At 45.1% G+C, this 23,319-nt stretch overlaps 1 protein-coding gene across 1 annotated transcript in view; it reads right to left on the reverse strand.

Moving 5' to 3' along the window:
• EMX1 (empty spiracles homeobox 1) overlaps nt 1-23,319 on the reverse strand; it is a 41,106-nt gene that overhangs the window by 9,253 nt on the left and 8,534 nt on the right. Inside the window, 1 exon segment of the mRNA XM_074222136.1 lies at nt 18,828-19,012. Coding sequence (XP_074078237.1) covers nt 18,828-19,012 — 185 coding nt within the window.

The following is a 23,319-nucleotide window of genomic DNA, read 5'->3' on the forward strand; positions in this document are numbered from 1 at the left end:
CAGGATGGAGAACTCGCTCAAGCCTAACAACCAAGGATTTCCTTTTGTTCAACTGCAACTGAAGCCTGTTTCCTTATGTGCGGAAAATAATCATTCAGAGTCTCCATCCTCAAAACTTCCCACAATTTACTTCCAGTTTGTTCTCTCTCTCTCTCTCTCTTTCAATCTCTTGTCAAGTGGTTCCCAGTTTGGTCAGCTGGATGATCGAATGGAATTCTCTGCCACTGGAGCCCTATTACCGATCCCCAAGTCTACCCTCACTCTATCCCTACCCCCATTCTTATCTTTAAAGCCTCAACCAAGAGCTCATCTCTGTTCCCAGCTCCAACTCCATTGCTCTCCATGCCCACACTCGCAGTCTCTGAATAGCGAAGCTTCACCTTCGTATTGAACCCCAGACCCCTGACATACACACTCCTTCCATGTCACCTTGATGCTTAAGTATCAGACCCTCCCCATCCCTCTCTCCCTTCCAACTCTGGATTGGAGAAAACTAATGAACTCAGCTTTCAACTTTCCGTTGTTGTCAAGTCCATATGAGTAAATTTGTCTTGAGACTGACTATTTCATAGAATTCAGAATTGGAAGGCACTTCAGAGATGGTCTAGTCTAATCTTTTCATTCCACATAGAAGGGAACTGAGGCCCAGTTCCCCTCTGACTTCTCGTCCAAAACAACTTTCATAAACTCCGCTGCCTTGGATATTTGGTTTACTTGAATGTAAGCTTCTTGAGGGCAGGCTGTCTTGTCTGCACGTATCTGACGCATCCCTAATGTTTAGCACATTCTTGACAAATAAGTGCTCAATAAATAGTTTTTTCATTCATTCATTCATTCATTCATTCATTTCCATCTCTAAACTATAATACTATAAATATATATGAAATTCACTCTAAAGTCTGCTCTTAACCATGACCCTATCTCTAATGCTACTCACAATCACGCCCACCCCAAAACCATCCCCGCTGTCTTCCCCTTTCCCAACATGATCACCCCTGTCGTGCCAATTGACCCCAATTCCTAACATCATACTTGTGACGGAGTTCTCAGGGTCTCTTTGGTGGACCCCATATTCAGATGGTTGCTCCCCAGCTAGAAGGCTGTCAAGTATGGGCCAGCCAATAGACCAGATGTCATTGGCCATTTTAGGGATTATCAGGACCACCTCACTCACCATTTTTCAGAAGAGTCCAGAGAGGAGAAGTAAACTTGGGGTCATCTAGTTGGGCAGAACACTATCTGGAACCCATGTCTCCAAGCTCTTTTCATTAATTTAGACTTTGACAAGAAGCCCCCAGACCGCCTTTCATCTTTGTCTCTTCTTTCTCTTCCTCTATCTCCCATCTCACCAAATCCCCTGGGATGGTTCTTCTCCCCATATCCACCCCCACCTTGGCACCAACTCCCTTTTCATCTTCCTCCCCTCTCCCTCCTGCCCTTCATTTCCAACTCCCACTCCCGTCCCTGAGCTTGTTCCCACGCTGCCCTGATAAAAGCCGGAACTACCTCCCCCGACCATCTGAAAAGCCATCCCTCCCCTAGTCCTGCCCCCACCCCCAACAATACCCACACAGTACCACCACCCTACTTCTTCCATCCCAACCTTAAGCCCTGAGGAAAAGAGCCGCTGTCTTTACAATAAATAGCTTAGTTCCCTTGATGATGTAGAAGGAAAAGGAAACTAGACTTGGATTCAGGAAGCTTGAGTTTAAATTACAGATGCTACTTAATGCCTATATGACCCTCTTTGGGCCTCAGTTTCCTCCTATGTAGAATGAAAAGATTACACTAGACCATCTCTAAAGTCCCTTCCAATTCTGAATTCAATTAAAATTAACCTTAGGGTAGGACTGGACTTGTGATTTCACTAGGCTTAAGGTACCTCTAGCAACGCAGGTCAGCACCTTCTCTGCTACTTCCCTGAGAGAATAAGGGACTTGCCTGGGTGAAACAGTCAATCTACGTTAAGATGGGACCTGAACACAGGTCTTTCTGGCTGCAAGGTTGTTTCTCAATGTACTAAGGAACAAAACTTTGCTTATGATCATCCCCAGCCTTATTAATAGAATAGACCTAATCACAGGATGGTCCCCTAGTCTTTAACCAGGATGCTTCTCCTTGAGTGTTCCCCATCTCACAAAGAAGTCCTGGTAGAGGGAGAAATTAGAGGGGTAGTGGGGGATCGGAATAATAAAAGTATGGTTACCTCAAACATCCCATCTCCGCTTCTAGAGATATAGCTTAGAGCCCCCATCCCTGGGCATTGTCTTCTTATACTCAGGGTGGCAAAGATATAGAAAGACTGGTTTGAAAGATAATGTGGGGGCAACTAGATGGTACAGTAGATAGAGAACTGACCCTGAAGTCAGGAAGACCTGAGTTCAAATCCAGTCTCAGTCACTTAATAATGACCTAGCTGTGTGGCCCTTGGGCAAGCCACTTAACCCCATTGTCTTACCAAAAAAAAAAAAAAAAAAAGATGATGTGAAAGGAGCTGGCATCTAGCCTAGGATTATGGACCACTGGCCATACATTACTGCTCTGTCGCTGTCCAGCCTTTAGGTTCTGCCACTTGATCCAATGGAAAAGGGCATTGATGAAGAGTAAAAAGACATGGGCTCAAATCTCAATTTTCACACATACTGTCTGTGTGACCTTGAGCAAGTCACTGGATCTCAGTTTCCCAGTTTATGAAAGGAATCATAGCATCATAGATTTAGAAATGGACAGGATCTGAGAGGTCAACAAGTCCTACTTCCCTCCCCTCTTTTACCAAATAGGAAAATGAGGCCAAGGAGAGTCAAAAAATTGTCTGAGTCAAAAATTGAACCTTCCAGGAAATCCTGGGATCAAGGCTTGCTTCTCTGACACCCTGAGCAAATCATTTAACCCCTCTATTGGATGCAGAGAAAATGCAGATCTGCATCCTAGAGGGGTGCTTCCCCACCCCCTGGTGGAGTGAAACCACAGCTCCAGTCCCTATACCTGACCTTCCCAGTTCCACACTCCACCCTCTTGGACCCTGTCCAACTTTAAATCAATAATCCTATACACGTTAGGAGTCTCTCAATGGCATGCTAAGCTGACTCTCAAGGAAGACAGAATTATGTATATATTATTTTTAAATATTTTTTTGGTGATTTTGAGTGATTAATAGCTTTTTCAAAGATGACATTGCCAGGTAATTGCTGAAAAATATTTCTATTAAGGTAACATATGAATGTCTGTAAAATTATGATAATTTTTATTGTTAGTTTTCTGTTTGTTTCCTACATGCTGTTATAGCTCATTTATCCCTCCTTCTCCCCCTCCTCAAGAGCCAGTCTATAGGTCAAATGGCATTTTTTGGAGAAGATAAAAGGGAGAAAGTCAACACAGAAATGTGTGAATCCTAAAACATTAGATAAAATGATAACCCACAATACATTTCTATGGCTTTGGAAAAGAAGTCTGTGAATGTTTGGAATTCTTTTTTCCTTTTCAGAGGCATCCCCTTCCTTATCCTAAGAGACTTGGAGTGAGGAATGGCTGGGTCGAAATTCTCAACAATCCAATGAGATATTAGTAAAGAGTTTTGAAAACCACCTCAAGGTGTTGAGAAACATTTTATTGTTATTCTGACATTAATCTAAGCCTAAACTCCCTGAGATACATCTGTCCAAGGTTCAAGGCAACAGGAGGATCCCAGGAGCTTCAGGGGAAGGGCCCATAAGAGGGAGCCATCTGAGAACAGTCACAAAGAAGATGATCAGAGCATCAGAGTTAGAATTGGAGAAGAGTTTACAGGGCAGTTAGGAACAGCCTTGTGTTTTACAGATGGGGAAACTGAGGCTCACAGAGATCAGTGACATCCTCAAAATCACCCAGAATATGAATGGAGGCCAATTCAGAATGGAGGCCTCCTGCTAGAGGATCAGAATCTATATCTACCCAAAGAAAAAGGAGACCATTCTTTGGTCATTCTATAAAAATAAAAATGATGTTCTTAGGGCCAATATTTCAGACCAAGGCGACCATCAAATTCAATGACTCCTTGAGCTCAGTGACCCCAGCTCTGATTCCAAGTTGATTCAGCCGATCAGAGTTCATTAAATACCTACTATGTGCCAGCTGCTTGGATAGGTGCCAGGAATGCCAAGACAAAAATAAAACCACCTCTGCCCCCAGGGGACTTCCAGGTCCATTCTTCAGACAAGTTTTATTGGGCTTTTGGGGACCCAGTGACATAATGGAACATAGATTCAGAGTTATCAAGCTGGAAGGGACTTTAGAGATGATCTTTCTCAATCTCTTCATTTTACAGATCAGGAAACTAAAGCTCAGAGGAGTTAAAAGACTTATCCAAGGTCACTCAAATGTTATATATCAGAGACATGATTTGAAGGCAGGTCTTCCAGACTTCATGCTCAAAGTTCTATTATGCCATGCTATACCTCTGCTCACCACTGGGACCTAACAGCATTTCTGGACCTCTCTTCAGGATGTCCTTCCTTCTTTTCAACCTGGCTTAAGTCTCTTTTTCCCTAACCCTGTCCCCAGTCCACACTGATCAATCTCGATTCTGAATTCTTATAGTTTGTGCTGCTTATAACATACAAGTCAGTCCTCAATCGTACCTTAGGATCCTTAAATATCAGAGCTGAAAGGAACCTTAGAACATACACTACCAGAGTTGGAAGAGTCTTAGAATGTGAAATATCAGTCAGGGAAGGCCTTAAAACAGAATCTCAGAGATGAGGGGGACTTTAAAACATAGGATGACCAGGCTGGAAAGAGCTTTAGAACAAAGATATCAAAACCAAGTGGAACCTTAGAACATAGAATATCTGAGATGGGAAGGAGAGCTAAGGGATGTTAGAAGATGAAAAGTCAGAGTTCATGTGGGAGAATCTTAGAGAACAAAGGATCAAAACTTTGGAACCTAGAATGTTAAAGCTGGGAAGACCTTAGAACAGAAAATGTCACAACTAGAAGGGAACTTGAAGACGATCTAATCTAAAGCCCACCTAAGGGAAATGATTTGCATGAGGTCATATAGCCAGTGAATGGTGAAGGTCCCCAACTCCTACCCCCTTGCTCTTGGTTCTCCCCCATGTTCCCTTGCCTAGCTCAATCATTGCTTCCTTAAAGGTGTCCTGGTTATCCAAAAAGACTGTGGATCCTTACAGGCAGGGACTGTGTCCCCCTCCTACCCTATAGCAGAAACAACTGCACGGAGGATTTCAGTAAAGACTTGAGATTTCATTGAGATAAAGTTTATTTCATGATTCCTGGGGGTCTCCTTGGGGGGGCGATGCCACAGGATAGCTTTCCTGGTGAGGAGGCAGACAGAGTGATTGTGGGGAGGTTGAAAAGCTAAGACATTTCCTACCTATTCCAACCTTTTCAGAACCAATCACCATTAGCCCTTCAATTTTGCAGCCCAAGAGAGGATAGATGCTACTTTGATTTCTCCTTCCACCAGCTTCTGAATCCCCAGTTTTTCTCAGTTCTTTCAAGGTTTAGACTGAGTAAGAGAAGAAAGAGAGAATGAGGCATCCAGGTATGAGAAAGATACCAGCCAGGGCAGGCAGTGGTTTTCACAGAAAGACCCACAGGCCCGAAAGTCATGAGTCCTTGGCTAGGTGGATTCCTCTCTCTGAGCCTCAGTCTCCTCCTCTGTAAAATTATATGCTTGGTCCTCTAAGATTTTGACATTCATGTTCTTCTCATGGTAAGAATCTGGAGAAGAAAAATGGTTGGACCAACTGTGCAGAGCAGGAAAGGGAACAAGTCACACCCACAGATTTTATCTCTTTTGGTCTGAAGCCTGAATTTAGAGGCTCCTAAGATTTCTGGCTTTCAAGGCCCCAAAGAATCTGACCTAGACTTCCTTATTTCCAACTTTCCCCCAATTTCCCTTCCCATGCTCTATGTTCCAGTCAAAATGGGTCCCTCCCCTCCATCCAAATTCAGTTCTCCATTCCCCACCTCCTCATTTTTTTCCACAAGCCTCCCTAGGCTGCCATCTCTCCCTTTCTACCTGTTTCTATTGTCATCCTTCAAGGTCCAGTTCAAATGTCACCTTCTTTATGGATGTTTCCCTGATGGTAGAAATGATTTGATCACCCAACACTTCTCAATCTATACCCAACCTCAGCTGCTCTAGGAAGTCCTCCCTGATCTCCTCCTCCGTGTCCCAGAAATCCCTCCTTCATCTGCTCTACACAGCTTAGCATTCAGGGTTCTCTGGAATCCACCCCCCGGGCCTTATTTGTGGGGCCCCCACCGCAGGGCAAGGCTAGCTTCTAACTAGATGAGAATCTCTGCAAGGGCAGCCAACACACCCTGATTCTGCTCTCACCCACTGTACAGACCCAAAGTCTGAGCACATGGAGGGACTTAGGAAATTGAGTGACTGGTCTGGATGGAGCAGGCTAGAAGCTCCCAACTCTTCTCTCTTCACTCCTCTTCCTTCTCTCGTTTTCTTTCTCACTGTCTCTTCTTTTCTCTTCCCCTTTCTTCCTTTCTCTCTTTATCATTCTCTTTCTCTCCCTCCATTCTCTCCCCTTCTCCTCTGCCTTCCTCTGTCTCTGTCTTTCTGTGTTTCTCTGTCTCTGTCTATCTCTATCTCTCTTCTGTCTCTCTGTCTCTCTGTCTCTGTCTCTCTGTCTCTCTCTCTCTCTCTCTCCTCCCATTTACAGGTATTTATAGGAAGAGCTCTGAATAGTTAAATGACTTGCCCAGGGTCCCAAAGTCAGGATGCATCAAAGGTAAGACATGAACCCAGTTCTTCCTAGCTATAAGGCCAGGTTTCTAGTCACTAAATGGAGATTCAAGTGCCCTCTGACACATTCTTGGCAGATCACTTCACCTATTGGATCACTCTCTAAGCCTAAAAATTGCAGAAATAGTGTTGACCTGCATTAGAAGAGGGAACTTTCTTTCCTGGAGGTTCCCCCTTATGAATGTTACTATGGGTCTAGTTCCTCATCCTAACTCTCCCTCTCTTTCCCCACTGGTGCCTCACAACTTTTGAGTATGACAGGGTTTTATTAACCTTACATTGTAAATGAGGAAAGTGAGACTGACACCAGGGTTACACAGCTAATAAGTGGCTAAGGCAGGATTCACATCCAGGGTCTCCCTAATTCCAAATTCAGTCCTCTGTCCACCACATGGACAACATGCAGGACTAGAGCTCCCAATTCACAATCCATACCTGACCCCATACAAATCACACACAGGTCTCAGGGTCTTGAACTCCCTCCTGAGATCTCCCCTTCCCATTCTAACAGGTATCCCTAAACTCGAAGGTTCTCATCACATGTAGCCTCCAGGATTACTCATGGTGAGGGAATGAAGAGGAGAGAGGGATGCCTTTGACATTGTTCAGTCATTTTTTGAGACTTCATTTAGAGTTTTCTTGGCAAAGACTTTGGAGTGGTTTTTCATTTCCTTCTCTATCTCATTTGGCAGATGAGAAAGCTATGAGAAATAGGGTAAAGTGATTTGTGAAGAGTCACACAGCTATTAAGTATCTGAGACTTGAACTCAGGTCCTTCTGACTCCAGGTTGGTGCTCAATGCCAGATGATGGTGGCATTAGATAACATAGAGTAAACCAAGTCAGGAAGACTGAAGTTGAAGTCCAGATAAACTGACCCTGAGTGACATCACCCTCTGACACTCCATCTCCCTCACTGTAACTTTCCCCAGACTCCCCTCATACCTGACTCTCTCCTACCCCATCTCCATCTCCTGACTTCCTTGATCTCGTTCAAATCTCAGCTAAAACCTATAGGAAGCCTTTTCTGATCCTTCTTAATTCTAGATTCTCCCTTCTGTTGATTATTTCTGATTTATTCTTCTTAGAATGTGTTTGTCCTTGGCTGATTACATGTTTCCTCCTCATGAGACTTTGGGTTCCTTCAGTCTCTCCTGGTATCATAGAGCTGGCACATCATGGGTGATTAATAAATGCTTGCTAAGTGCCTAAGATTCTTAGTTACAAGGCAGACCCTCTAGAAAAACTTACATGAACTGATGCATAGTGAAGTAAACAGAACCAGGAGGACATTGTGCACAGGAACTGCTATATCACTGAAGGACAGAGAATGGCTTAGCGACAATCTGAGATACAATGATCCAAGACAATCCCAACGGACTAATGAAGCACACTATCCACCTCCAGAGAAAGCACTGATATTGTTGGAATACTGAGACTGAAGCAGGCTATTTTTGCTTTCTTTCTTTCCTTTTTTCTTTTATTTGAGTCTTCTTGTACAAAAATGATTAATATGAAAATATCTTATGTAATTACAATGTATAACATATGTGATTGCTGACCATCTCAGAGAGAGAGAGGAAGGGAGGAGGGAGGGGTAGAATTTGAAACTCAAAACATTAAATAAAAATATAAAAAACATATAAGGGCTAATCTGCACAGGAAGAGGGAATTTCCCCACTGCAAATTTCCTATATTGATGAAATCACAAAAGAAGTAAAAAATGAAATTAAGCTATAAAGAAATGATCAAGACAAATGATCAGTTGATAGAAAAAAATAGATGAAGAGCAAAATGGACAGAAAAGAGAACACTAGAGAGAAACAGTGCTGCAGAGAGGAAGGAGTCAGGAAGCCACCGTTGCCCAGGTCAGGAGACTCATGACCAAGTCACCTCAGATTCCTCCTTTGTCATATGGGGATGGTGGCACCAACGACACCATGTCCAAAGGTCAGCTGTTGTGAGGAAATGGCTTGACCAACCTCAAAGTCCTGAAGAACTGAGAATCATTCTTATAGATGGATGGAGAGACAGATTTGCAGGTGACTGATAAGTAAATAACTGCTAGATAAAGATGTCAGATGGAAATAACTGTGATTCAGTAGAGATGCAAAGATAGAGGCACACAGAGATAGATTATCAATAAATTGCTGTAAATATGAATGATTGCTGTCTTAGTATCTGCTCCAATGCAATATTTTATCCAATGATTGATGATTTCCCAGTTGAACTAGGCCCCCCCACACACACACACACACTGAGTCAGATAGTGGTAGTAGTAGTAGCAGTAGTAGTAGTAGTAGCAGTCGTGGTAGTGGTAGTGATAGGACTAGTAATAGTAGTAAAAGCACCCACTGTAGACCAGGCACCATAGTAAGAGCTTTACCAATAATATCTCATTTGATCCACAAAAACCCTGAGAGGTAGATGTAATTACTATCCCCATTTTACAGAATAGAAACTGAGGCAGACAGAGATTAACTGACTTGTCCAAGGTCACAGAGCTAGTAAATGTTTGCTATATAAAGAATATATCATGGAAGCAGCCAGGTGGTACAGTGGATAGAGCACCAGCCCTGGAGTCAGGAAGACCTGAATTCAAAACCAGCCTCAGACACTTAATACACTTATTTAACTATGTGACCTTGGGCAAGTTACTTAACCCCATTGCCTTGCAAAAAGACAAAAACAAATTATATGCTGTCAGGGTATAATTTATATTTACATATAAGTTATATATCGTGTGTGTGTGTGTGTGTGTGTGTGTGTGTATAACATTTTGTTGTTTTAAATTGTCTGACTTCATTACTCCATTGTGGGTTTTCTTGGCAAAGAGAATGGAATGGTTTGCTATTTCCTCTTCCAGTTCATTTTACAGATAAGGAAACTGAGGCAAATAGTATTGTGTTTTGCTCAGGGTTATACAGCTGGTAAATGTCTGAGACCAGATTTGAACTTAGGAAGATGAGTGCTCTGTCCACTGTATCACCCAGCTGCCCTTATTCAATAGGATAGGATTTACATTTATAAATATAGATGTATGTATGTATGTGTATATATATGTTTATATATGTCTATATATGTCTATGTCTATATGTACTTGTATGTGTGTGTGTATATATATGCTATAGGCTATCCCAAAATATAAAATTAACTGAACAAAGAAGGAAGGGATAGAAGGATGGATGAATGGAGGAATGGAGGAATGGATGGAAGGATGAATGAATAGATGGATGGAGGGAGGGAGGGATGGATGGAGAAATGGCTGGCTGGATGGATGGATGGAGGGATGGATGTATGGATGCAGGGATGGAGGAAAGGAGGGATGGATGGATGAAAAAGCACTTAATCAACCCTTACTCTGTACCATTATACTAAACCTGGAGACATGAACACAAAAGTAAAGTGGTTCCTGAGCCTGAGGAATCTTTGATGGAAAGATCTATGTAGCTGATAGATAGTAGAGATCCCAGATAAGGAGAATGAAATGATGTTTACAGGGGATCACAAAAGTCTTTAGAACAGTTTTAACCTATTAAAACTTTAAAGTTTAAAAACTGTAAAGTTCAACGCATTATATAAATGTCAATTCTACTTCCTTTCAAAGGGAGATAGATAATGAACGCTCAGACTAATGACCGAGATAACAGATTATCAATAGGGCTATGGCTAGATGGATAACAGTAACAAATATTTGTAAATGTTTAATATGTGTCTATCACTGTGCTAAGTTCTGGGGATGCCATAGCAAAGAATGAAACAGATCCTACATTCAAGGAGTTTTAATCCTTCATCAGGGAACAGATGAAGAGATGTTGGATATCCATATAGGCAGAAAAGAGGATTATGTAAAGAATCTTAGAATTTTAGATCTGGAAGATATTTTAGACCTCCTTTAGCCATTGTGTAGATAATAATAGGTCACATTTCTAGGATATTATAAGCTGCTATTGGTATAATTATCTTCATTTCACAGATGATGAAACTGAGTCTCAGGGAAATCAAATGCCTTGCCCAGGATCATATATAGCTAATCCAAGACAGGATTTGAACCAGGTATCCTGAAGTCAGGTTCTATGTTCTATCCACTTCAACACCCTATGGTATGAAGTGTCAATATTGTGAGTATTTTTCCATCAGTATGTACGCTATGTGCATATTTAATTCTTATAGGTGTATCATGTGATATATATAGGTAATGGGCATGCATTTATATCAATGAAATCCTAAGTCTAATCACCACTCCTTCTCCTATCCCTATCCATATTATTTTATTTTATTTTTTAAATATCTTTATTTAATTGAATAGTATTTTGTAATTGTGTTCATAAAGTCTGTATGTGTCTTGGGAGGTAGACTCATATCTATATTACCTTAATAAATTGAAAATTATATTATATTATTTATTATATATCCTAATACATAATATATAGATCATAAATTGTTGGCAACAGTATCTGGCTATGGGCCAGATGCTGCGTTAATGGGTAGGTATATACACAAAATAGTAAAAGGCAAATCCCTGGAGATGTAAAGATATGATTGATAGATTCAGTGACTGAAAAGATAAATGATGGGCACTTATAAACAACAGACTATATTGAATATTGATTTCAAAAAATAGCTAGAGAAACCCACATAGAAATTGCTATGACAGCCAAAGATGAGAAGTAGATATGAATGAATCATGAGTTCAAAGACTGGAAGGAATTAGAATTTGAAAGAAGTCTTGAACCCAGTTTGCTTCTTTTATAGATGAAAAGACTGATGTCCAGAGAAGTTGAGCAGAATTGCTATACAGTGGGGGGGAATTGCTCCATATTCAGATCATATATTATGAAATTAATAATTTTATAAGGCTTTGTATATGTGTAATTATACTATAGGCTATCCTATAGGATAGATAAAGTTAACTGAGGAAGGAAGGGATAGAGGAAAAGATGAATGGATGGATGGATGGATGGGTGCATGGATGGATGGATGGATGGATGGATGGATGGATGCATGGATGGATGGATGGATGCATGGATGGATGGTTGGATGAATGGATGGATGGATGGATGGATGGATGGATGGATGGATGGATGGATGAAAAAGCACTTTTTCAACCCTCACTCTGTACCTCTATACTAAGACTGGAGACATGAAAACAAAAATGAAGTAGTCCCTAAATTTGAGCTCACGAGTCTTTGATGGAGAAATCCATGTAGATAAAAGAGAAAACAGTAGTAGAGATCACAGGTAAGGAGAACTCTGATCAGTCGAAGGATAGATAAAGAAGACAAAGAGATGATGGATATGCAGAATGGGAGAGGCATTTCTGTACTAGCCCCAATGTGGGAATATTTATTGTTTGACTGTGCTTATAGGATATACTCATCTCTTTTTTCCCTTTGTTCTTTTTTAATATGGAGATGGAGGGAAGTGGGAGACAGAAAAGATGTTTGATAATTGAACAAAATCAAATTTAAAAATTTTAAAGGAGTCTGGTTCCTTAGATAAAAATAACTTAGCTACTAGGTACTTGAGAGAAATATCATTTTTTAATGAGAGATTGAATCTGAGTCATTACATAGGTCAAGCCACACATCGATAGAGCTGACAGATACAGAGGGATGACTGATAAAAATAGAGGCAGAGATAGAAACTTTCAGTGTGAACATTTCTGTGTCAGAAATCAGTAAACTATGAATTGGGGTTTGATTTATTGTTTTGATGATTATTTCGGTTTAAGAAAGTGATGGAGAAAATAGTAATAACACAACTTAAATTTCAATGTTTGACAGGCAAAATTTACCCCCCAAAGAGCCAGCTGTTAAACGTTTGCCACCACATCCCTGCAGCCAATTGTTAACCCTTTGCCGCCATCCACCTGAACAACTCTATCTCTAGATAAGCAAAACTATGAAGAGCCAAGAATGGATAGTCACTAGAGAAAGGCAGCTGACTGGAGAGACAGACGAATGACTCCAGTTGCACACGCAGAGGAATTACAAAATCAGGCAGGACATACAAGCAAGCGTGTGTTAACAGGTGATCGACAGGACAGAGACACTAGACAATGAAGAAATTGATAAGTGAAGATGATAGATAAATGCAGTCATTTGAGGGAAGGGGAGGAAGAAGAGTTCATTAAGAACATTTTCACTGAGGGGTGGCTGGGTGGCACAGTGGATAGAGCACCGGCCCTGGAGTCAGGAGGACCTGAGTTCAAATCCGACTTCAGACACTTCATAATCACCTAGCTGTGTGGCCTTGGGCAAGCCACTTAACCCTATTTGCCTTGCAAAAAAAAAAAAAGAAAAGAAAAAAACTTTTAAAAAAGAACACTTTCACTGAGCTTAAAAACAGTGAGGTTTAAAAATGCTACTAATAATAGAAGTGAAAAGTAAATATAGGAATAAAGGAATGAATAAGTGATCATAGTAGGTATATCTCAATGACAGGAGAATAGAAGAGAGAGTATATGCTAATGGAGACACCACTGCATTGGGGAGGTAGGATCCTTGGGTCCTTTCACTCCTCAACTAAGTCTTTGGGAGAATGGGAGAGGTGGCCTCCATTTTCTTACCATAAAAGAAGCCTCTTTTGTAAGTCAGAGATCATAAAATCATAAAATGAAAAAGTTAGTTGGTTGTTGTCCTTCATGCTCAGAGAAGAGCAAAATGATATCACTCCGTCAAGGTCGAAGTCAGTGGGAGAGACCGTCTCATCCCAGACCCTTACATCTGAGAAATTCCCAACGCTCCATCTAGCAACATCACAGAAACAGTTGATAAATTGTAATTGATAGATCCATAGTTATTATTAGTCAAACCCTATGAGAAACTCCTGGTGTGGAAACTCCCTCCACTAATGCAGGTTGCTAGTTGGATGGAGGGGTTTTTAACTTTAACTTATAATAACAACAGTTATAATGGTTAGCATTTATAGAGTGTTTTTGCAAAGTGAGTTCATGTGATCCTCCCAACCACCCTGGGAGTTAGGAGCAATTTTTATCCCCATTCTGCAGATGGGAAACTGAGGCAGGAAACCTTGTTTTAAAGGGACTAGCTGTCACACAGCTAGTATGAGTCTGAGGTGAGATTTGAACTCGGGTCTTCCTGATTCCTAAGCCCTACAATTCAGAGTGTTGGACAGATAAAGATTGTTGATGTCTAAATACTCAAAAAGACTCAGCAATCTGTGTCAAAAGCTACAAAGGACTGTCAATAGGGGCACAGCTGAATAATTAAGAGGAGAGACTAGATGAGGAATGCCAGGTGATTTAGTAAATGGTGTTGTGTAAGGGAGAGAAAGCCAGATTGAGGAGAGAAGTCCTGGCTTCTAGTGCTAGTTTTGCCACTAACTTATGTGTGTCTTTGCATAAAGGTCTCATTTTCCTTCTCTGCTGAATGACAGAGCTGGAGTAGAGTAGTAGTTTCCAACCTGGGGGTTTTGGGTCCTGAAAGGACCCTGGAGTTACTGCCAAGGGTCTTTCTCATTTAGTGAGTCACAATGACAAACAAGCAAGCATACCCTCTGGAGACTGAACAAACAGCATGTCTTGTACAGAGATGCATGATGATTATTCAAGAATGTGTAGAGTGGAGCCCATCATGGTTAATAAAATGCAAATCTGAAAGGCATTATGGAATCCTAGGAGCTTTTTCTCACCAGATAGTTTCTGAATCAATGAATCCAAATCTCTCTGATATTATTTGATATTGAAAAAGTTGGGAATCACTGGACTTTGCTGTTGTTTCATTGGGTCTGATTCTGCATGACCCCTTTGGGGTTTTCTCGGTAGAGAAATTAGACCATTTTTCTCTTTCCTTCTCTAACTCCTTTGACAGATGAGGAAACTGAAGCAAACCAGGTTAAGTGACTTGCCCAGAATCACACAGCTAATAAATATCTAAGGCTGGATTTGAACTCAGGAAGATGAATCTCCCTGACTCCAGACTTCTATCACCATGCCACACGGCTGCCTAACCGCTGGATAAGATAGACTTTAAAGAATCCTCCCAGCTTTAACAATCTATGTTCTAAGGTCTCTTCCTTCTCTGACATTCTCTGTTCTAAGATTTTTCTCACTGTGACACTCTCTGTACTAAAGTCCTTCTAGCTCTGACACTCTCTGTTCTAAGGTTCCTTGCGGATCTGACATTCTCTAATCTATTATTGAATCAGTGTCTCTGATTCCACAATTCTATGACTCAGATTCAGAAACTGGCCCATTTGCACACTGACATATGGGACCTCCCCAAGTAAAAGGAAAGCTGGTTTGTCTTAAATAGGGGGAGGGGGTGGGAGGAGAGTTAATTAAGAACACTTTCATTGAGCTTAAAAACACTGATTTAAAAAACAATGTGGCTAATAAAAACAAACAGAAGTTAACAGATTTGAGGTTTTTAATTAATTTAAAAGTACTTCTGAGTTTTAAAAAAAATCCTAGGGATGTGATTTTATTTAGTTTTAAGCTCGATCTTTTTCACTGGAGGTGAATTAAAAATGGATTTCCTTGTGAGCCACATGTTAGCCCATGGAAAGGTCTAATATGGCAAGATGGAAATAAGTTAGTTTCTACATCTCCACTAGACAGGGACAGCGATGGTTAGGTGGTATATCAGATTCAAGTGTCAAACAAAAGACCCTCAGGTGCATTAGTGAGACAGAGATAGACAAAGGATATGTAGGTAGATATATGAAAATAGATTATAGACATATGGATACACAGATGGATGGCTGATAGATCTAAGAGGGAATAGACATCCATTGAGGTAGTGAAATAGATAAGATCATAATCATGAGGGCTAGGAAAGCACCTAGAACTCCTAAAGCAGCCTCCTGATTTCAAGAATGAGGATACAGAAGTTCAGACAGGAGGAGTGGAGTGTCAAACGTTAAAACTGGAAGAGCCAGGATCTGAACCCAGGTTGGAATCCAGGATTTTAATATCAGTTCTTTTCCTGGGACCCTTCCTCACTTCATACAGTTCACCTGAACCCATCCAAGAAAGAATTCTCAAATAAATAGACTAATTTTTCCTTCAGCTTTTCAGAGAAACAAGTAATGATCAAGGAAAGGCTCCCATCTTAGGGGTTTAGTCATAAAAGCAATACCTAGAGGTCGTCTTGAGCTCAGTCCAACTTGAGACCTGCCTTCTACCATCTTCTCCAAATCCATCATTGTCACATCTGAGTGGCTTCACTCAGAACTGGCATCTCAGAACTGGAAGGTGGTCCTGAAAGTCATCTAAACCACTAGACTGACAGATTCAGTTGAAGAAAACAAATGAAAACAATCCTGAGACTCAGAGAGGAGAATCCATTTGCCCAAGGTACAGAAGTAGTTAATATAAGACCCAAAGACTAAAGTCCTATTGGGTCTCCTGATTTCCATTATGTGATTGGAAAAAAAAACAAACTGACTCCACTCCATAGATAGGGCCTACTGAAGAGGTATAGGGTCATAGACACTGTATAGAGACTGTGAGCAACAAAGAGGAAACCAAGGAGAGGAATTGGGGCTCCCCTTTGGGTATCTAGAAAATGAAACTGACCAGATACTACTTCTAGGGATCTAGACTTTTCTGGTTGTGAGTAATGAGGATCAAAGATGGTTTCCTGGATGGGGCTGGGTGGGTGGAGGAAGGTGGCTAGCGGACGGAATTCTGCCCTTTTCTTCCTTCCTTCTTCTCTGGACCTAGAGGACAACTGCCCTGGGACTTATAGGGGGAGCACTGAGATTGTCCCCTCCTTTCCATGCTCAACCAAGTGAGCAGATTCTAGGAATGATGCAAACTAAAGTCCCCAAATAGTGGGTCAGCCATGAATCCCTGGGCTAGGCTCCTTCTGACGAGTTCCTGCGGGTTCTTTCAACCAGAAAGCTCACTGCCAGTCCCATTCCTTAGACTGAATTCCAGTGCCCCCAGGTAAGCTGAGTCCATGAGCGTTGGCCCTATCCTCTAGACTACAGCTACTCACAGTCCAGGTTGATCCGTAGGCCCTAGCGCAGCCCTTCCCAGCTCTTCCCAGCAGTCCCTACCCTTGGATTCGGCCTCTCGCCATCCTGATTGCCCTTCTCTGGACATGCTGGAGTTTATCAATGTCCTTCCTGAAGTATGGGCTAGCACTGAGCCCAAGGCTCTCAGTGAGGTCCCTCTTCTGCAGGCTGTGCTTCCAGTGCATTGAGAGAAGGCTGCTGAACTGTGTCTGTTTGATAATTTTGTCTCCTTTTGGAGCCTCTTGAAGACAGAAACCAGCCCTCTGTTGAGGTTTCAACAACAGGAATGAGGGCCATTTTCAAGGAGAACCCTGGGAGCCTGGCACGGCTGGCAGAAGAACCAGGGTGAGCCGCAAATCTCCTCTCTTCCTCCACCTCCCATTTCCCTGTCTACTCAGCTAGGTCCAAGCAGGGGCTAGTACAGACCAGAACCTTCTGGACTGAGAAAGGGAGAGGAAAGGGGAGAAGAGGGGAGGGAGGGAGGGAGGGAGGCAAGCAAGAAAGATGCGAGGAGGGAGGAAGTCAGGGCACAGCGGGGAGAAAGAGATGGAGAGAGCAAGAAAGGAAGAGGAGAGAAGAAGGGAGTGAGAAAGGGATAAGAGAAGACGGGGGCAGGAGGAGTAAAGGAAGGAAGGAAAGCAAGAGAGCAGAGGGAGAGCTAGAAAGGGAAGAGAGAGAGAGAGAGGAGAGAGGGATCAAGGGGCGGAGGAAGGGAGAAAGGGGAAGTCCGAGCTGAGCAGGGAGATGGAGGAAGCCAGAAAGGAACAGGAGGAAGGAAGGGATTGAGAAAAGGACAAGAGATGACAGAGGGAAGGAAGGAAGAGCAAGGGAGGGAAGGAAGGTGAGAGAGTAGAGACGGAGGGAGAAAGAGAAGAGAAAGGGGATACAGGGAAAGAAGGGAGAAAGGAAGGAAGAAAGAGGGAGGGAGGGGACAGAAAAAGGAGAGAGAGTAGCAATGAAAGGGTGGGAATGAAAGAGATGGAGGGAAGAATGAGATCCGTCTAGTTGGAGGGAGGGAAAATAACAGAAGGAGAAAAAGTAGTGGGAGAAAGAAGACAGAGGGACAGAAGGAGAAGGAACAAGAGAAAGGAAGGACGATGGGAGAGCTGAGAGGGAGGAAGGGAGAAAGTCTGGGGAAAGTGGGAAGAAAGAAATAGAGGACGCTAGAAAGGACCCGGAGAAAGGAAGGGAGTGAGAGAGGGACAAGAGGAGATAGAGGACATAAGGGAAAGGAGCAAGGGAAGGAAGAAAGACAGAGCAGCAGAGAGGGAGGGAAAGGGGGAAGGAAGGAAAAAGGGAAGAGAGAGGAGAGAGGGAAAGAAGAGACAGAACAAGGAAGGGAGAGAGGAGAGAAGGAATGAGGGAGAGGTAGGAATGAGAGATGGAGGGAAGAGTGAGTTCAAATGAGGTGAGAGGGAAAATGACAGGAGAAATAATGGGAGAGAAAAGGTGGACAGAAGGAACAAGAGAAGGGAGGGAGAAAGAGGAGAGAGAGAGAGAGACAGAGACAGAGACAGAGAGAGAGACAGAGACAGAGAGAAGAGAAGAGAGAGATGGGAGGAAACGTGAGGGAGAAAGTGAGGCAGAGAGGGGAGAAAGAGCTAGAGGAAGCCAGAAAGGAAGAGAAGAGAGGAAGGAAGTGAGAAAGGGACAAGAGAAGACAGAGGGACAAAAGGGGAAGGAGCAAGGGAAGCAAGGAAGCTGATGAGAGAAGAGAGAAAGCGAGGGAGAAAGAGGAGGGAAAGGGGAAGAGAGAGAGGAGAGAGAGAGAGAGGAGAAAGCGAGGGAGAAAGAGGAGGGAAAGGGGAAGAGAGAGAGGAGAGAGGAGAGAGAGAGAGGAGAAAGGGGAGAGAGAGGAGAAAGGGGAAGAAGAGAGACAGAATAAGGCGGGGGGGGGTGGAGAAGGGAAGAAGGACGGAGAGAGGGGACGAGGGAGAGGGGGGAATGAGAGGTGGAGGGAAGGACGAGATCGAGCGAAATGGAGAGGCGGGGAATGGGCGAAGGAGAGGTCCGGAGCCGGCGAGATGGGCCCAGGGGAGGGCAGGCGCGGGCGGGGAGCCCGGGGGGCGGCTCACCTGGGTCTCGGAGAGGCTGAGGCTGCCCGCCAGCTGCTTCCGCTCGGCGCCCACCACGTAGTGGTTTTTCTCGAAGGCGCGCTCCAGCCGCAGCAGCTGCGAAGGGGAGAAGGCCGTGCGGATCCGCTTGGGTTTGCGGGCGAAGGGGCCGTGGAGGAGCAGGCTGTCCTGGGGAACCTCGCTTCCTGGCCGCAGGCACCCCATCGGGGCGGGACCACACAGGGACAAGACAGGAGGGGAAGGGGGGGCCGGGGACCCCACGCAGGGGCGACAGGGGAGGCGACACGCCGGTCAGGGGATGGGATGGCGAGAGATCAGAGGTGGGGAAGCGATGGGACGAGACGGGAGTCCCGCGGACGTGGCGGGCCCCAGCGACACAAACAGAATTCGCAGGACCCGGGAAACAGCAAGGCAGAGACAGATGCGGGGATGCAAGGAGCCAGGGGCCCCAGGGAGAAGGGGTCGGGAAGATGGGGGGACCCGAAGGTGCAGTGGGGACACGAGAAGGAAGAAACGACAGCGGACACCGTCGAGGGAAGGGAACAGAAATAGGAATACGCGGGACGTTTGGGCCAGGGTCCAATGGAGGGTTCAGTGGTGGTGGGGGTTCCACGGGGATCCGGGAGGGTTAGGATTTGCACAAGGGGAAGAGGCCAGACGGACAGACAAAGAGAGAGAAAGGGAGAGGGTCAGCGCTTTGGCTTGTGCGGTTCCCGCCGCCCCACTTCCCTCCGCTCCCTCGGGCCTTGCCTCCAGATCTTGGGGGGCTCCCCCTGGACCTCTCCCCATCCTGCCCCCGAGGGCCCCCACCAAGGCTTCCTTGTCTCTTCCTAGGCTAGGCGCTTTCCTGTTCCCCTCTCTGCGCCCCACCCTCTGGACCCAGGGGTACCCATTTCTCCTCCTCTTCACCCTGCCTGAGCTGGAGTCTGGAGAGCTCATCCCGAGGGCACCCTGGGGTGGGCCTGGGGGCCTCCCCGCAGCAATCCCACCTCCAGCCGTCGGTCAAGCAGACCACTTTAGGATTCAAACGAAGGCGGGGGTTGGGAGCGTCCCCCAGCTTCTCCGCCCTTTGCTGGCTCCTGCTCTGCCTCGAACCCTGCAACGGGGAGTCTCTCTGGGCTGGGGGGGGGGGGGGCAGCTCTCCATTTTCCAGAAAGCTTTCTGCGTGGAGACCTGAGGGGCAGCCGGGCTCGGTCACGCCGACTCACAAGTACACAGTCACACGACGTCCGCTAGCCAAGACTCCAGCACACACAATCCCACAACCACACACTCATGCACACGAACTATGATAAGGCACATCTGGAGAACTCTGGAGAGGCCAGCCCCGCGGCCATTCTGAAGCGGGGGAGCTCTGGGATCAGTCTGCACGTCACAAATGGAAAACGGCAGACTCGCTTTCTGAAGGGTATAATGACTTGTCCAAAGTCACTGGAAGCCAAGCCTCCCGCCACCAAGTTCAAGGACCTTGTCCCCATCACGTGACACCGAGCTGGTGAAGGTTCTATCGCCACAGCGCTCCCCTCCCCCACCAGCTGTTCCCTTCCCCTCCCTCCTGGCCATGGTCAGGTGTAAGGCCACGCTAATCATCCACGAATCCTTCGTTAAGCACCTACTCAGGGCTCGCTAGTCAAGGTACACAGAAGGGAGGCAGGAGCAGCTTGGTGGCGCAGTGGATAGGGCACCGGCCCTGGGGTCAGGAGGACCTGAGTTCCAATCCGACCTCAGGCACTTCATAATTACCTAGCTGTGTGGCCTTGACCGAGTCACTTAACCCATTGCCTTATAACAAACAAAGGAGGAGGAGAGGAGGAGGAGGGAGGAAAGCAGCAAGTCCTCAGGGGGCTATTGCCCAATATGAGGGTTGGCAGATTAGAGCTTGCTGGGACCCTCTCTCCTCAGGCAGATGGGAAGACAACTCAGCTGGCATCCCAGGTGATAAAGGGGGGAGGGCGGACCGCAGGCTATCGGCAAGATGGAGTCTGAACCCCCGACCCTCTCCTCTCTCCCCTCAAAAGCTTTAGCTGCAGCCACCAAACAACTGAAGGATCTCAGAGCTAGCAAGTGTCCCAAAGCAGCTTCCCGTCTTCAGTCTGGCTCTCTCTCTCTCTCTCTCTCTCTCTCTCTCTCTCTCTCTCTCTCTCCAAAACTCTGCCTCTTAGGCAACCCCTTCATTTTCCAGAGAAGGAAATCGAGAAATAGATAGGGGACTCGGGACCACCCAAATCGTGAAGCTCAGAGGCAGAATTCGAACCTAGGCCCTCTCTCCTCTCTCTTTGCTCTCGTTTCTATGTTGGACTAGGGCTTAAAGCCCGGAAGAAGATTCCGAAACCATCTCCTGGCCCCTTTCATCTTAGAGGTGAGAAAACCTGGGTCCGGAGAGCTGACGAGACTTGTCCAAGGTCTCAGGGGGAGCAAGTGACAGAGTCAGGATTGGGCCGCCAGCTCTCTGGCTGGAGCCAAGGCTTGTTCCGCGGCATCACATTGACATAGCCGCTCCTAGCCGCCCAGGGGAACCCCCTCTACACTCTGCTGCTGGGGAAGAGGGCTCACCCCTGTGTGAGGCTAAAAGTGTTAGTCTTTCTGTTAGACTCCAGAAGGCTCTTACCATATGGAGTTCCGTTCCCAGGGACATGCGGGAGCCAGGGTATATCCGAGTCTGCTAATAAGGTACCACATTATAACGGCACCGTTTGCCATATAGATCTCCTGAATAAACAACATCCCTCTGTAGGGGAATCCTGGAGCCCCACTCCCTCCTGTCCCCTTTCTTTGCAGGACCTGAGTCCATGCACCAATGACTTCCCAGGGAGCAATGAATCTGGGAAAGGATTCTTCCTTATGTTCTCAAAGAGGGTGAGGTCTCTGATGCCCCAAATCATAGTGCCACTCATGTAATCACCCTATTTCTCCGTCAACTTTCAGCTCCCCCAAGCCCATCTGCTCCTCCCGTTTTTTTCTCCCCTTCCTTCTAACCCACCTCCCATCTTTCTGGTGTCCCCACTTCTGTCCTCCAAACCGCCCTCCCTCCTTTTCACATCTCTGTCCTCATTATTCAGCCATTTCCCTTCCCTACTCCCTATCTTCCCCAACTAATTTTTTCTTATGCCTCCCCAAATCCTCCTTCTATTTCCTGCAAACTCCTCCCCCACGCCCTTTCCTTAACAGAATTTTCATTCCTTCTCTGCTCCCTGCTTCCCCTCCCAGGTTCTCTTTTCATTGCCAACATTCCCTGCTTTGATTCCAGCTCTGATTTGCTCTAAAGTCAGGACATCATTCCCTTGCACCAGACCCCAAGCCACACGATCCCGAGGAAGAGGTTCTCACTTTGGAGTCAGAGAACCTTGGCTTCATCTAACCTGTTCCCTCCTGCCGCCGTGACCTTAGAGGAGTCCTTTCTCTCCTCTGGGCCCCAGTTTTCTGATCTCTCAAAAGAAGCGATGGGCAAGACCATCTTCCAACTATCCGTCTATGCTGTGACCTCAATCTTGGCTTACAAACTGGCACGACTAAAAACATTTTAATCTGAATTAGAGGGTCAGCTCCCATCTGCAGGACGGAACCAGATGGGAACCCCCAAATTTTAAAAAAGCAGAGAACCTAGGCTCCCATTCACCCCTCCTTTACTCCAACCCATAGGAGGAGGACAGGAAGTGTACTGGTATTTTTCCGTTTTCACCTCCTTACCAGCTTACAAAAAATCTCTCTCTCCCTCTCTCTCTCTCTCTCTCTCTCTCTCTCTCTCTCTCTCTCTCTCTCTCACACACACACACACACACACACACACACACACAAGGCAGTCACACAGTCACCATCCCCCTTCCCTCTCATGCTCCCCATAAGGCTTAACCCAGTAGCAAAAGTGACCAGAGCGGTGCTCCCAACGCCATCCCTCTTTCTGGACAGAACAGTCCTCCTGTTTCTTGGTATGGAGAATCAGTTCCCTCCTACTCTCTCTCCTTCATCTCCCCCTTAGGAAATACTGCTTATTTGACAGCAAACTACTAAGATTCTGGACAAAAATTTACCGAGTCCTCCATCCGCCCCCCCCATCCTATTCCTGATGCTATAAGATGATATGAATCCCGCTTCTCTCATCCCATCCCTGGTTGGCCAAGAGACCAGACCAAAAGCATCATGAAAAGGATTGCCGGACCCAGCCGGGCACGAGCAGGTCCTATCTAGTCTCTAAACACTCCAAGCTGCTGGCATATGAACATGTGTAAATGTATAGAAAATCTGCATAAGTTTTCTCTCTCTCTCTCTCTCTCTCTCTCTCTCTCTCTCTCTCTCTCTCTCTCTCTCTATTTCTCCTCCCCTCTCTCCCTTTCTCTCTCTACCCCCTTCTTTCTTTCTTCCCTCCCCCTCTCTCTGTAAAATTGTAATGACAAATATTGAATTCAAAAATAAAAAGATGAAACCAGAAATATGAGAACGAAGTTAAAAATAATAAATGAGAGAGAAGGGAGACGATTTGGTTTTTGCATGGGAG

The sequence above is a fragment of the Macrotis lagotis genome, chromosome 1 (genome assembly GCF_037893015.1).
Source record: "Macrotis lagotis isolate mMagLag1 chromosome 1, bilby.v1.9.chrom.fasta, whole genome shotgun sequence".
Taxonomy (NCBI): domain Eukaryota; kingdom Metazoa; phylum Chordata; class Mammalia; order Peramelemorphia; family Peramelidae; genus Macrotis; species Macrotis lagotis.